Genomic DNA, 14,823 nt, shown 5'->3' on the forward strand with positions numbered 1-14,823 from the left:
GCATATCATAGGGGTAGCCAATATGGTGCCCTCCAGATGTTGTTGGACTACAACTCCTATCAGCTCCAGCCAACATGGCCAGTGGTCAGGGAGGACGAGAGCTGCGGTCACATGTCGGGGGGGGGAAGGGGGGAACTCATGTTGGCTACCTGTAGTATACAATCTCAATTCAGCCCTGTCAGCAGCCCCCAGATCAACTCCACAGTGAACCTGTCGAGGCTCCACTCGGTCAGCAGCTCAGATGTTGTGAAACCCTTCCTGGGCATGAGGGTGTTGGGCATCCACCCACACGGAGCCATGATGCTCAGGAAGCACCTCTGTGCCATCTGTGGTGGCCAGTCGTCAGGTGAGAAGAACCCCCCACCGCTGGGTGCAGGGGCTCCAGATTCTTGGGGTGTGTGTGGAGCAGTTGGAGGCAGGGTGGTCACTTCTGGCAGAGATGGGGGCGTTTGGGACAGTTGCCAGTCAATGGGGAAGTGTCTAGCCCACTCAGAGGGGGGATAGATGATGTTTCCATTCCATCAGCGGAGGAAAGGAACAGAAGCACCCCCCAATGACCCTACTAGGCACTCCCAGGGCTATTAAAATGGTAATACAGTCATAGCTCGGGTTGAAGTAGCTTCGGGTTGAGCGTTTTCAGGTTGCGCTCCACGGCGACCCAGAAGTAACGGAGCACGTTTCTTCCAGGTTTTGCCGCTCGCACATGCGCAGACGCTCAAAATGACGTCACATGCATGCGCAGAAGCAGTGAATTGTGACCCACACACATGCGGGTTGCATTCGCTTCAGGATGCGAATGGGGGTTCCGGAACGGATCCCGTTCGCATCCAGAGGTACCACTGTACTAATACAAAGGGACTCTCTACTGGGTTGGCTGGCTAGGAGGGGTGTGTCATGCAGGGAGATGTTTTGCTCCCTCTGGGGTCCTGCCTGAGATGCATTTGGTAGGCGGGTTAGTCCTGCCTGAGGAAGAGGATGGTTGGAGTGGTCCAGCCCTTCTGTACCTGCTCCCTCTCTTGAGTGGGATTTTCAGTCTTCAAACTGGGCAAGGCTGGTTTCAGGGGAAAACAGCTGGGCAGTCTTAGATTCATGATGAGTTTAAGGAGGGGGAAATGGGTGATCATGGAGCGTGATGCTTTGTGGGAGGGGGAAGCAAAAGCTGGAAGGCAGGACAGGGGTTGAGGCTAAGGAAATTCCTGCACTTTGGGGGGCTAGACTGGATGAGCCTTTGAGTCCCTTCCAACACTACAGTTCTGTGATTCCTTGACTGCAAAGGCAAAGCCACCCAAAGATACCTGTAATCTTGGTACTGAAGTACATACCACCCAGCCACATCTTGCCCCGAGTTCTAGTATCTCAGAAAAAGGAGGCTACCTCCTCAATCCTGGGGCAGAGGACTCTGCTTTACCTTCATACAGCCTTACTAGGGGTTTGACTCTGCTTGTTTTGCTCGCCAGCCTCACCTACCTGCCACGCCCATCCCCTTACCTACCATCTAAGCCTTGTCCAAACCACTCCCCCCCTCAAACCTCGCCAAACCTCTGCTCACAGGTCTGGGTCACTTGCTCACTCCCATCTCTGATTTCTTCCTCCTCGCCCTTCAACGCTACTGTGATGGCCAGCAGCTCCAAGAGCCCAGTTTGTCACCACCGTGAAGTTCATAGCTTCACCCACTGACTGCGATGCGAACTGCAGCATGACTACATTCTTTGGAAATATGTTTTGGGAGAGAAATAACAGGATTACTACCTGTTTAATTCGTTTCTAACACTGTAAATATCATGAGTCAGATGCCCATTTTCTTCCTCTTGCTTCCCAAGCTGCTTCTGCAGTTTCTCCTTCTCCTTCTTGAGGTGCTCGTAGTCCTTGTGAAGGCGCTCGGCAGCAAGGTGCTTCTTCGACAGGGATTCTCTCAACTTTTCATTTTCCTTTTGTTTCTCTGGAAGGAAACAAAGCTCAGTTTGTTGGCAATTTAAGCATAATCTGAGCAAAACCGCTAGGGAAAATTAATGATTTATATATTTATTTCAACATTAAAGACGCCCACAACTCAGAGAAGCAATAAGCGAAATGAGATACTCATGTGACATTTACAATTCTAGCATCCCAGTTTTCTCTCCTGAGGCTCTGGAATAGAAAATGCATTTCAAAGAAATAAAAAAAATAACCCTTACAATACCTGAGTTCTATAAGAGGGATTATATCATAAGAAGGAAGGTGATGTCCATCAGCTGCTGGAGCGAGATCTCCTTGCAGTGGCTAAGCATCCTCCACAATGCTCCATTTACAAGCTGCTACCATTTTGCCTCTCTACAAAAGGTTTCATTTGCAGTTTTATTGATTATTATTTTATTCAGATTGTGAAACACTTTTGTGGGGTAGAGGAGTTCTATTGTAGATATAAATGTTGCAATGAATAAATGAGACAATGAGGACTAGCAATCTTCTTTTCAAAGCAACATTTTCAGAAATCTGTTGAGTACAGCAGATATTGTAACAGGCAAACTAGCACCTACAAAACATTCTCTTCTCGAGTGTGATGTTGAAAAGGCACAACAATATTGTCCTACCATTTTCAAACAAATAACTCCAAATTGTTGTGCTCTCTCTTTAACACCGAGTTTCTTATCGTACCTTGAGATCCCTTTGCCAGCATCATATTCAAAGCCTGATTTTGCTTCCTCAGGAAATGAATTTCAGAAGTCAGGGAATTATGTTGCTCCGAGCCACGAATACAAACGCTTGCAGAACCTATAAATATATACATAAAAACGATTTATGAGTCATCTCTAGGTCAGTAAAGATTAAACTTTTCCAGACAAGAACAATTTAAACAAAGCAGAGAGGGGGGCAATACACACACTATGAAAGCTATTTATCCCCTATATATTCTGAAGGTTATCATCAGAGTAAAAGGTAATTCAGGTGGACTCTGATCAAGCCATTCCAACACCACTACTGATGCTGGGCTAATATCAGTAAAATTGCAAATTATCCCTGGCAGATAATGATGTTGGGTGCAGACATTGCCACACTTATCTTGGGCCTCCAGCTAGAGATTGCAAGAAGACGAATTTGCAGTCATTTTCAACACTCTGGTAAATTACTGCATTTACAAAAAGGAAAAAAGGAAAGAAAGAAGAATAAAAGGAGGATGCTAGTTTTGCGTTTGACAAGTTCCAGTTGATCTATTGGTTGAATTGCAATTTTCATCTGCTGAAAGAGCAGTTGCGCAGGTAGACTTTACAAGAGGAGGGGCTCCTCTGCTAGAGGTTAAGAGAATCCCCCCCCCCCATTAACAAGGCTGACCTCAACATGCCTGGAGCCACTTGTGAAACAAAGACTATGTGGCAGTAATACAAGTCTGCATTATTTCACCTTTATTTTAGTTATTCAAGGGCTTGAAAGCAAGGGTGACTCCTCACTGGGGCTCAGAGCCACGGAGTTCTCCCCCATCCCCACCTCACAAAATGAATCCTAGATACCTGAAGGTATACTCCACTGAAATCAAGAAGCATATTAATTACCTTTAAATTATTTTGAACTTTTCTTCTTCTTCTCAGTTTTAGAAACTCATATTCATTTGCTCTATACAGACAACAGGTCAAACCAGGGTTTGTGCTAGCCATAGCTTAGAAGCCAGACCATAGCTTTAGATCCCAAATATATAACTGGGAAGCCATGGTTTAGAACCACCTGCCTACTTCCAATTTCTGTCCCATTCAACTTCATGAATTCTCTCTCATTTCTATGAAACACTAGATTCTGATGGTGGAGCACTGACTGTAGCTATGGCTTGTCAAGTAGGATATCACATCACACCATGGTATGTGCAAATAATGACTTCTTACTTTGTTTAGCTGGTTGATAACAAAACACTCCTCAGTTTAGCTATCACCTCAAGCCATATTTAAACTTCCTTATCTGCCATTTGACATGATTCTTCAGTTGAGTGTGGTCAAGTTCAGACACAATAATCTTGCTTAAAATACCACGGTTTATTAAACTGAGAATGTCCTTGTATTGTGTTTTAATATGCCAAGGGTTTTAAGCAGGAAACCATGGTACCTAAGCCTTTTCCATGAAATCTTTTGCCTCAGCCCCCTAGTTTCCATATCCTATTGCAACTAACCCTGAAACCAAGCCTAAGTACAGTGACTGAATCAACCATACTCTTTCCTTGTTCATTCCTGCCTCCACATCCCTCTTCCTCCTCTTCCCTCTCTCCGCTTTATTTCCATGCACTGAATCTGAGATGGAAAGCTCCTTGGGGCAGCAGCCTTCCCTCTTGTAATCTGTATGCTGCCAGTGCTCTATAACAATCACCAGTCCCCAGGATCAGATATGAAGCTGAAGCTAGGAACGCAAGCAGTTTATGAAGCTGAGATGGTTACAGTGAGCATAAACACAGGCACATCTGGCCTGAGCTTTCGTCAGTGATGGGCAGCTGCTCGCAGCACCAAAATGCTGAGTTCATTTATAACAAGCAAGCAAGTTTCTAGCTGTCAAGGTTGCAGAGGTGTTTGAAGATATGATGGATAAAAGCAATAATGGATCAGACAAGGAGCCAAGGTAAAGAAGCCCACATTCATTGCTTTCTTTCCCCCACCCCTTCAAATATTGCTGTTTCAAAGGTTAATTCATTTGTCACAGCTATGGAAGCTCTCCCACAAGCCAGTGTTGTGTATAAAATTATATTGTAAGAAAGAGATGTGTGATTTGTAGCTTTAGTGGTAAAAGGGTTGCGCTATGAATCAAGAAACTTCCGTGGCCCAAATCTCCCCTGCACCATAAACTGAGTGGCTGCAGCAAAGCCAGTCTCTCTGAGCCAACTGCATAATGGGGAAAAACATTCACCCACTTTACGGGATTGTTAGGATTACAATGATTTAATCTACGATGGAGTAAACTCCATGAAGCCCCACCACAGCCAACAATCACACCAAAGCTTTGCCACTGATCACCAGTTCTGTGCAAGGGACAGAGAAAAGAAGAAATTGCCAAGAAAAAGGCCAAGGAAGAGAAGTCTCTCCAGATCGTTGATTAGCCTAACTTATGCTAACCCCGGACAACATCAGTCTGAAGAGCAGGATGGCCCGTCTCCCTGGCTGTCACCACCAGAGAGAGTTTTAACCTCTGGCAGAAGTATGTCCCCTGTCTGGATCCAGTAAACAGGCAGCACAGGGCAACTTTTCATTGGGTCAGTAGAAACCCCCTTCCCTTCTTGTGTACTGGAATAGTCATAAGCAAGGGAGTAATTCAATAAGCAAGCCCACATTAAACACAATAATACATTTTATGTGCTGTGTAGTTTGAGCCCACAGCCTCAAGGTCAAATGGACAAGATGGCTGAAGATTAATCATCAGATAGCCCACATTTCTTAAGAGGTTAAACAGAAACTGCAGCGATCCTATCTCCTTGCCTAAAAAATAATGAACAGGACCAGGCTGCAATGCAGAGGGTTAGCCCCTTTCCTTCACGTTTTCTGATCCAAATCCACTCTCCCTCAAAGCTGCTTACCCCACAGAAGAAAATATACAGAAACCAAACCAGGGGAGAGACACGCTCCATTCCCTCAGCACTGGTTTTCCAACTCAATTCCCCTCCCCACACTACTTTTCAGCTTAAGCATAGCTCACCTGCTGCCTTGTCTTGATTTGCCATCAAAATACGAAGGAGCTGGGAGGATTCTCTCACTTATAAATACAAAACAGCCCTGCTCCTTTTTCCGCAGTGGTAAGGAATCCATCACACAGTGATAAATTTGATTAACCAAAGTAACAGAAAGATGGATGAAAAGGTGTAAGAGATTGTATGCCTGCTGCATTAACCAGATGTCCTTTCCTCAAATCTTTATGAAGCCATAAAAACAATAGCTGGAATAGTTTCAGGTGTGGTCATTTCGCAAGTGAACAGCATGGCTTTCCAGCTGCTTGTAAATACTTCATGAACAAACTCAGAGGCATTTATATATATACTTTTCCATCAGTGTAAATTACTCCTGAGAGGAATCACCATTTCCAGATAGGACCATTTAAAAACAACAACAAAAACGCAAGCATAGGATGCTTAAAAAATGCAACATTTAATAAGAGTAGGGTTCAAAGCAGAGCCTGAGGAGGAAGTTCAGTGGCTTTCCTGTGTCTTCTGATATGGGGCAGGTACAAATGCTCATGAAACCCAAATTGTGATATCACTGTTTGCAAATAAAGGAGGGCTATTTTCTTTTTTGGAGGTCTACACAGCTCTCCTTCCTTCCAACCTTCCTAGGCAGACTTTGACTTCAAATATTCTACCTTGCTCCTGAGCAGAGTCTGACACTTGTTGCTCAAGCTGCTTCCTTAGTCGGTCGTTGGTTCTGATGGATTCCTCAAGCTGGTGCCTCAACATTCGTATTTCTTGGAGATGCTCCATCAACAACTCTAAATAAAGAGAGTGGCCATATCAAAGTCTGGAGCAGGGGACTGAAAATATTATGGCTCTTTACTAGTTACTGGAGGGCTTTCAGATTTAGATCTCCAAAAGCCAGAATCAGTCATTTTACCCTGACACACAAAATATAAAATCTGGCACAAATTGGATTAAGAGTGGTACAGAAAATTTAATAGAAATACAGTGGTACCTTGGGTTACATACGGTTCAGGTTACATACGCTTCAGGTTACAGACTCTGCTAACCCAGAAAAAGTATCTTGGGTTAAGAACTTTGCTTCAGGATGAGAACAGAGAACAGAAATCGTGCGGCGGTGGCGCGGTGGCAGTGGGAGGCCCCATTAGCTAAAGTGGTGCTTCAGGTTAAGAACGGACCTCCGGGACGAATTAAGTACTTAACCCGAGGTACCACTGTAGTAGTAATAATATAATCTGTGTGGGGCATACACAAGTCAATAACTCTCAAAGCAAAGTTGGCTACAATCACTGTGCTCCCCCACACCCAATGTCATTTGAGTCCATGCTCCCATCATCCCTGACCATTGGCTATGCTGGCTAGGGCTGAAGGGAGCTGGAGCCCAGCAACAACCAGAGGGCTAGAGGTTCCCCTGACCTGATTTATATCAATGCTATTGAAGAAATGTCACCAACTCCTCCCAGATTTCCTATCTTCCTTCAACTCGCAGAGGGCAATGGAATTCCATTGCCAAGTTGTCAGTTCTCCCTTAAATATCATTACAAAAATCTCTTCTTCCATCCACATCCCCCACCCCACAAAATCTGGTAATCTCCTGCCTCAATAACCACAAGCACCTTCTCTCTGGCAGTCTCTTGCCTCACAGAATCCTCTCAGCTGTACCCACTGGTTTTCTGTCAAAACCATCCCCCTCTTTCCCTTTCGTCACTGAGACTACATGACACCCTCTGTATATCTTTACAATCAGCTTTCCATCAACCCTCACCTTTGACTTTGCAGGCTTGCCCATTGCCACATATACGTGCCCCAACTTTCTGTTCTTATTTTCCCCTTTTTCTCCAGCCTTGCCCATGAACATCAGCCTCCCCAACCTCAGCTGTCCAATAAGCTGCCTACACTTTTGTGTATATGTGTGTGTGTGTATGTACGCATGTTTATATTCCCATCTTTCCCATCAGAATAGCTTTCAAGGTAGCTGACAGACCAATTAAATGCAATACAAAATGCCAACTAAAATGGATTAAAAGACAACAGAAGAATAAGGAAGAAGCAATAGAATGCTGTTGAAAGCTCAGAAAGACTTCACCTCACTTCAGTAATTAGGGAGGAGGTATGGAAGACTCTTAATGCAATCTATACCTCTTTCATGCTTTATACTTTCATGCTTTGTCAAATTATGTCCCCCACTACCTTCTCAACACAGTAATTTGAGTTTTGCTAGGGAGGAAGTTCAATAGTTGGGGCGCCACCACAGGGACGGCCCTCCCTTTCCTGTGCAACCAGCCCACCTTTTGAATTCAGGGCTACCATAAGAAGAATCTCAGGTAGCAATCTCAGGTGACAAGGCAAGCTAATCTAAAAAAAGGGTTTTTTTTCCAACTCCCCAGCTTCATCCCTGAAAATAAGTCCACTTTACATGTCAATGCATTTGGTCACCCTTTTGAAACTCTTCCTTTCTCCCTTCTTCCTGTGACTCTGTCCTACACTCACTTCTTCCTTCTCTACTTCTGATCTCAAACTACTGTTGACATGTGGTTTGTAAATTCACTGGGGCAGGAACCCCTTAGCGTCACTAATGATACTCTGTAGAGCATCATGCACTCGGACAACACTATATGAAACTATTTAATAGATGAGTTTGATTCACATAGCACAGGAAAAAAAATAAGGAAGCATATTACACAGTATTCTGTTTCAATTAAAAAGTACCTTTGATGGTTGACTGCAGGTTCCCCCCACCTGCAGTAACTTCCACATTGGTCAGGAATTCACCTATTCCATTTTATTTGTTAGTTCAGCCACTTCCAATAAATTCTGTTTTATTTCAAACAGAGCATTTTGCAAACACCACCTGCTTTCAATTGAGTCTCTAGCAGAACAGCCTGGTAAGCATCAATTGCACTGGGTGTCCTGTTCCAGGTCAAGTCTCACTCCTCCTATTAATTATGCAGCACACTTCAATCCCAATGAAACAGTACCTGGGCTTTTATAGTGGTAGAAACCATGTAACTTAAACATCACCTATCAATTGTCTGTATTCTAGCTCCTAATTTGAATTTTAGAGAAAAGTCCATCTATTTTTAAAATACAAACACTAAAAGACTAAAACAAGGATAGGAAGATTGAATCCACTGGTAGAAGATCTCTGAGTGATTTGCGGTAAAATGGATCTACCTACTACCTACAATTTCACAATATTAGCAACTAAATGAGTGCTCTCACACCTTAAATTATATTACTGAAATGAAGAAATCTTAGGGTATCCAGAAATAGATTTTCAAGAGAAATGACTGTGAACTCCATTCAGTTCTGAAATTCAAAACTTATTCTTGTAGAATTATTATGTTTACATCTTTTGATCCAAGCTGATCTTGGGGTACTCGTAAAACAATGAAGCAAATTCTGTCAGCCAAAAGGTCTGTGTGCCTCAATGGCGGAGGATGGAATCCTCGCTAGAAAATCTAGTAGATGTCCTTCTATGCGTAGTAAACCTGTAGTGGGTAAACTAGTTGTTCTTTGTAAGTTTGTTGTTCTAGCCAAAGCCATGACAAACTTGTAGCAATAGTATTTATAATATAATACATAACAAACATCCATAATATAAGCCAACATCCACGATGCAGAAGATACGAGAGACACCAGTAAGCTTAAATGTAGCTTGATTTCAGATTATACCTCTGAATCACCACAACAACTAATACAGTCATACCTCAGGTTGAAGTAGCTTCAGGTTAAGCATTTTCAGGTTGTGCTCCACGACAACCCAGAAGTAACGGAGCGTGTTACTTCCGGGTTTCGCCGCTCGCGCATGCGCAGACGCTCAAAATGACGTCATGTGCATGCGCGGAAGCGACGAATCGCGACCCACGCACGTGCAGACGCGGGTTATGTTCACTTCAGGATGCGAACAGGGCTTTGGAATGGATCCCGTTCGCATCAAACTCCTTTTCCCTCCTTTTTTGCAGCCAATGCACAGAGAGCCACTCTCTGAGTTATGAAGCTATTGTTGTCACTCAAATGAAACTGGACCATTTCTGCTAGGCTGTACCTGCTTGTTTATTTATGTGAACAAAGATTTCAAAACCAAATCTCTTAGGTCTATATATAAGGCGGCAGGCTAACAGATAATGAGTAATATCTTCCACCTGAGGTTGACCAGAAATACAAAGTCTGTTGATGTACGGGACCTTGTTGCAGTACCCATCCAAGGATGTGGTGGGCATCACTTGGAAACGCAGCTCAATAGAGGCATTTTTAAGGAAGCTGGTAAGAGTTTGGTCAGATAACTAGCTGTAAAATGCTCTGTTCTCGGGAGTGGATACTAATGGGGAAATTTAGTATTTCTAATAAGTTGCAGGTCCCTTCTGGATTCTATCCAGAAGAGCCAATCCCTTAGTTGACATGTATTCAATGTAAATGAAGAGCTCAGTTATGGAAAATAATCATAGTCTAAAATATCTTGACAAGCTGCTTTTCAGCACTGGTTCTTACCCAATTCCCTATAGCACAGCACAGGAAAACACTCAACTGGCATAACAGCAATTCTTCTAATATACTTTAACTGAGTGCAGTCAGCTCTTGCCTTAATTGTCGGCCACTTGGATTTTGTACAAAGAAGAGCTCCTGATATTCCTGATGGTAGAGAGTATTTCTTCCAGGGGAAAAAATATATATTCTGCACAGTTTCCAAAACTTTAATCGAGTTAAAATCAGAGCCTCAGATTTCAACACCACAGAGCACTGGATAAGCACTTTGCTACCAAGTATATTTTGTGCAGGTTCAATCAGCTGCCCTTCCTTATTGTAACAGAACTTCATCAATGTCCCTATGCTTTTCTCTGCTTTGACTTTCACTTCCTCCATATGGCACTTCCAAGAGAGGGTTTCACTAAAGAGTACACCCAGATATGAGTGAGTTTGTTCTACAGCTTGCTGATCTAAATACCATTTATACTTAGGACTGTGTTTGCTAAAAAATCATTAAGAGTAATATATAGGCTTTCCTGTCATTAATATAAAAGTTTAAAAGAGTGGGAGCCAGAGTGCAACCTTTTAAACCAGGGGTCGGCAATGTGCGGCCCATGGGCTGGAAACAGCCCACGGAGGCCATTTAACTGGCCCACGAGCTGCCCCAGAACCAAGCCGCCCACTCGGCGAGTCCCAGCGTGCTGTGCTACACCGGTGCAGCACAGCACAGGGACTCGCTTCCACAGTGCCGGAAATTGCGTCTGTGCACACGCAGACACCAGAAATCACATCTGTGCAAGTACAAACAACGAAAATCGTGACTGTGCAGACACTGGAAATCGCAGGTGCATGCACTCATGCAGGCGCGCGTGCTCCGACCCCTGTTTTAAACATACTCTGACCCTCATTTCAGTACAGCTGTTAGATCAATAACAGAATTCTGCAGTCAGTATTGGCAATTTGAAATTTCTCCCAGTCTGTTTCGATTAATAGAGGCAAATGCAGCAGAGATAAAAAGGCTACATAAAGATTATTCTTAATGTTCCTAGTCTATTTCCTTATACTATGGTTCAGAATAAAACATTGATCAATGGTACTGTGTCCTTCTCTGAACCCCACTTGTTTTCATGAATAATGTTGTTATTTTGCAACCAGTCTGATTATTTTTGGAGGAGATACCATGCATAGCTTTGAGATGTCTAACAAGATAAGTGGCCAATAGTTTTTGCCCTTGTTTATGGTAGTAAATAAGCCAGTCATGGTAGGCATCCACCATCCTATGCATTCCTTATAGAGCTCAGTTTTGATTTCTACTGGCAAATATAATTATTTTGAATTCCAAAATCTGCTATCCAAACTTCTCCTGCCAAACCAAGTCTTATAAAATAAGCCAAGCTCTGACTTCCTCAGCCCCTTTTAAATTTCTTAACAGCTGACTGGCTAGAAGAGTTACAATCCTGTAAGTTGAGGGCAGGAGCAGCTTAGGTTAATAAGACCAAGTCTCCTGCAAACATATTTTATCAAATTGCTAGAGCATACAAATAAAATCCTTATCCATCTTATTATCCCAACCTGCCAGGTTCCAGGAAAAACTATTAAGGCCTTTTTGGATGTTTTCTAGTCAGTTATGGTATCTTAAAGAAGAGCTGAAGGTATCATAATTTGATTTTCTATAATTACCCCTAGGCCTGGTCTTATCTTGAGCATTTGTTAATGTATAATTCTTTTGATTTCTGAAAAATAAATTGCTAGCAGGGTTGAAGTTTTGAACCTCTAACTTGGGTATATTTCTTCCAATACCTGCATTTGGGCCAATATAATGAATCTTCCCTTCTTGACTATTGGAGCGTATCTGGATATTATTAGTAAAAGTAGCAAAGGCCTTAAGGCTTGAGAATGTCCTGTTCCTTTTTCCAGACTGCAATTTCCTTTTTCTGCTATGTACAGGAGAGGAATATTTAACTTGCTATTGGTTGTGCAGCCTTTTAATTCTAACTAACAGCTCTCTGTCAGCAAATATATAATGCAGCAAAAACAACGCAGGAGGCAGCAGTTACGAGTTATCAATGTCTGCAGCCACAGAGGTGCACTCTACTCTCTCAAGACAGAAAGATTCCAACAACAAAATTGTTCAGTTACTGATATGGACTTAGCAATCTCAGACCTATCTAAATCTTGATGTATCTTCAAACCATCACTAACTTCAGTTTCTTTGCTGGTAGGTCCTGTCTGCAGTGCTGCAATCAGAATTCCTGTCTCCACTAACCCGACCAGTGTGCCAGTTATGGCATTCAAACCAGAAACTTCCTTTTCCAATGATGCCTCAAGGCTGCTAAAGATTCCCTCTGCTAGAGTAAACTAGTTTACCTGGGGGGAATTTGACCGGCATGATTGCCAGGTTTTCCCTCTCACCCTCCGTTTCTTCTTTTTCAGGCTGGGGGGATTCCAAAGAGGATGGCTTTTGTGGCATCTCCAAGTCAGATAAACTATAGAAGAAAAAGAAGAGGGGATGTCTTAACATGAATTCTGCCTAATGTCTGGAGAGCTTATTTATGGCAAGTTACATAGCCAAGTTCATGACCACTATGAATCACAGAAGTAGCAGACAGCAAGGAACTACCACTTCCACTTGCTGCTGCTCTCACCAGATGGACTGGACCCCTTCCCACACTTCCCAAGGCCATCAGTTGCACCTGCCCTGTGAGGAAGATGAACAGGATTAGCTGCTCTGGGAGTGGTGGCATCAACAGGGCCCCCATGAACCAATCTGGGAGTGACAAGAAGCTGAGAATTATTTCCAACTACATTCTACTCAGAGTAGAACCACTGACTAGATCTAGGCTAGCCATGTTCATTAATTTAAAAGGGTATACTCAGAGTATGGCTAGCCATAGATTCCTGCTATACTCCACTCTGGGAGGAAGTGCATTACAGTCACTTCCAGGCTGGGTGTCAAGGCTTCTATTTTGAAATGTGAGCATCTTGTTTCCATCCAAGCCAGTCATTACAAAAATCTTGTAATGTTAAGAATTTGGTGTCAGAATTTGCTTCTTTTCCTCTTTCCTCCCCATTCTTTTTTCCCTGTCTTTTTAAAGGGCAAGAGTCTGATGACAGGGACTGCTATTTTAAAAATATGATTTGCAAGCCACTGAATGAACTGTTTAATGGGAGAGCTTCCTAAGCAGCCTGGAAAGAGTAGCAATCCTGGTAACCCTTCTCATATGGAACAGCAAAACAAATAGGATTATTTTTTCCCCCCAAAATTGCTAATATAGCAATGATCAATTGATGTTTCAATGGGCTCCTTGATGTGGAATAAGCAATGAGCTTTTCCCTTATTTGCCCTAGAGTTCATCAAGGGATATGTTCATTGTCTCACCTGAACCCTACAAAATTTGCAGGGGAGCAGGAGGACACCAGACTCTCAACCTTCAGCCTAATGTAATTCTTTAAAACATTGTGCCCCAATTGTGACTGCTAAGTGTACTGAACTAATAAAGAAAGGTTAGCAAAAGGAAATGATGCACTTACCTTCGTGCAAGGCCACACAGTTGAGTCATCTCATCATCTATTGACTCTCCTGCAATAGGGGAAAAGAAGCCTTTCAAAATTATGCTGAAATGATAAAGTGCTCTCTCCACCTCCCCAGCTACTGGTATTCAGAGGCATATGGCCACTGAAACAAACCAGATTTTTCCTGGTTCTGCATCCTGCAAAACCCTGGCATGCTTAGTCCCCGCTCTCCCCAAGTCAAACACAAAGGCCTTAGAGAAAAGGGTGGGGTGCTGGAGAGGCAAAGAAACTGTGCAAGTCCCTCTTAATAGTTTTTCCCTGCAAGAAACTCAAGCCATTGCAATCTGACCCCCAAGCTTGCTACAGAAAGGAATTATACTTACCATGAAAGGTATTTCTAGATCCTGTAAAAGCTGCTGCCAGATTGAGTTAGATTTGGCACTGCCTGGCGGTCAATAGGCAACACTGCAAGCTTGAAAAAATAAACAATTCAAGCAGGAAGCTGCCGTTTTAGCTCCTCCCTCCCTCAGTTTTTAGATAACAAGCCAGAAAGTGGGGAGATTTGGTATTAGTATAGTGTGGGAGGCAGCTTTCAACAGGAAAAGGTTGCCTAAAGGATTCACTGAGACTTCCCAGTAAAAAGGTAGAAAAATATGGAGCAACTATCAGACAAAGCATATAAGAGTAAAGGTATCACAGAATAATTGCAGAATAGAATTGCACCAGGGAGTAAAGAAATCAGAGTGCCGGTAACTCTGCAAGAATCAGACTCCTCATTCACCACTCCATTCATCACCTTCATCCTGTGGCTGATGTTCAGAGTCAAGGTCTTCAAGGGAAACAGAGTGCCTGGGTTGCGACTGAGAACTCCTGTGTGAAGGTCACACTTTAGACTGCCTCCTGGAGGTGGAGGGAGTAGTAGTAGATACAGATTGTTGATGTAGAACATTTGGAAACTGATATGGGGCTGAAGGTAAAAGTACTTACTTAGCTAGGTCTCCTTGGGGCAGTGAAGTAGATCGAAAATTAAGGAATAAATAATGCAGAAAACTGCATCAGTTGAGACAGATTCTGGACAGTTGTGTATTAAGTATTGAATATTGAGGCTGGTTCATGCTGGGGTGAGCTGCATAAATACCTTTGCTCTGATAGGAGTTTCCATAGGATGAGGAATTCTTCTAAGTCCAGCTGAGGGAGAGCTTCCTTGTGATTGA

At 43.1% G+C, this 14,823-nt stretch overlaps 1 protein-coding gene across 6 annotated transcripts in view; it reads right to left on the reverse strand.

Moving 5' to 3' along the window:
• Positions 1 to 14,823, reverse strand: part of CDK5RAP2 (CDK5 regulatory subunit associated protein 2) — a 135,805-nt gene that overhangs the window by 21,344 nt on the left and 99,638 nt on the right. For 4 of the 6 annotated variants that reach the window (XM_083597129.1, XM_083597128.1, XM_083597130.1 and 1 more), the window contains exons 26-30: positions 13,628 to 13,676; positions 12,464 to 12,582; positions 6,298 to 6,423; positions 2,635 to 2,751; positions 1,750 to 1,939 (exon numbers count right to left, since the gene is read on the reverse strand). In XM_083597129.1, coding sequence (XP_083453255.1) covers positions 1,750 to 1,939; positions 2,635 to 2,751; positions 6,298 to 6,423; positions 12,464 to 12,582; positions 13,628 to 13,676 — 601 coding nt within the window. The remainder of the gene's footprint in view (positions 1 to 1,749; positions 1,940 to 2,634; positions 2,752 to 6,297; positions 6,424 to 12,463; positions 12,583 to 13,627; positions 13,677 to 14,823) is intronic. The other 2 variants (XM_083597132.1, XM_083597131.1) reach the window with 1 other exon arrangement.

This window comes from Podarcis filfolensis, assembly GCF_964270895.1.
Source record: "Podarcis filfolensis genome assembly, chromosome: Z".
NCBI classification, from domain to species: Eukaryota; Metazoa; Chordata; class Lepidosauria; order Squamata; family Lacertidae; genus Podarcis; species Podarcis filfolensis.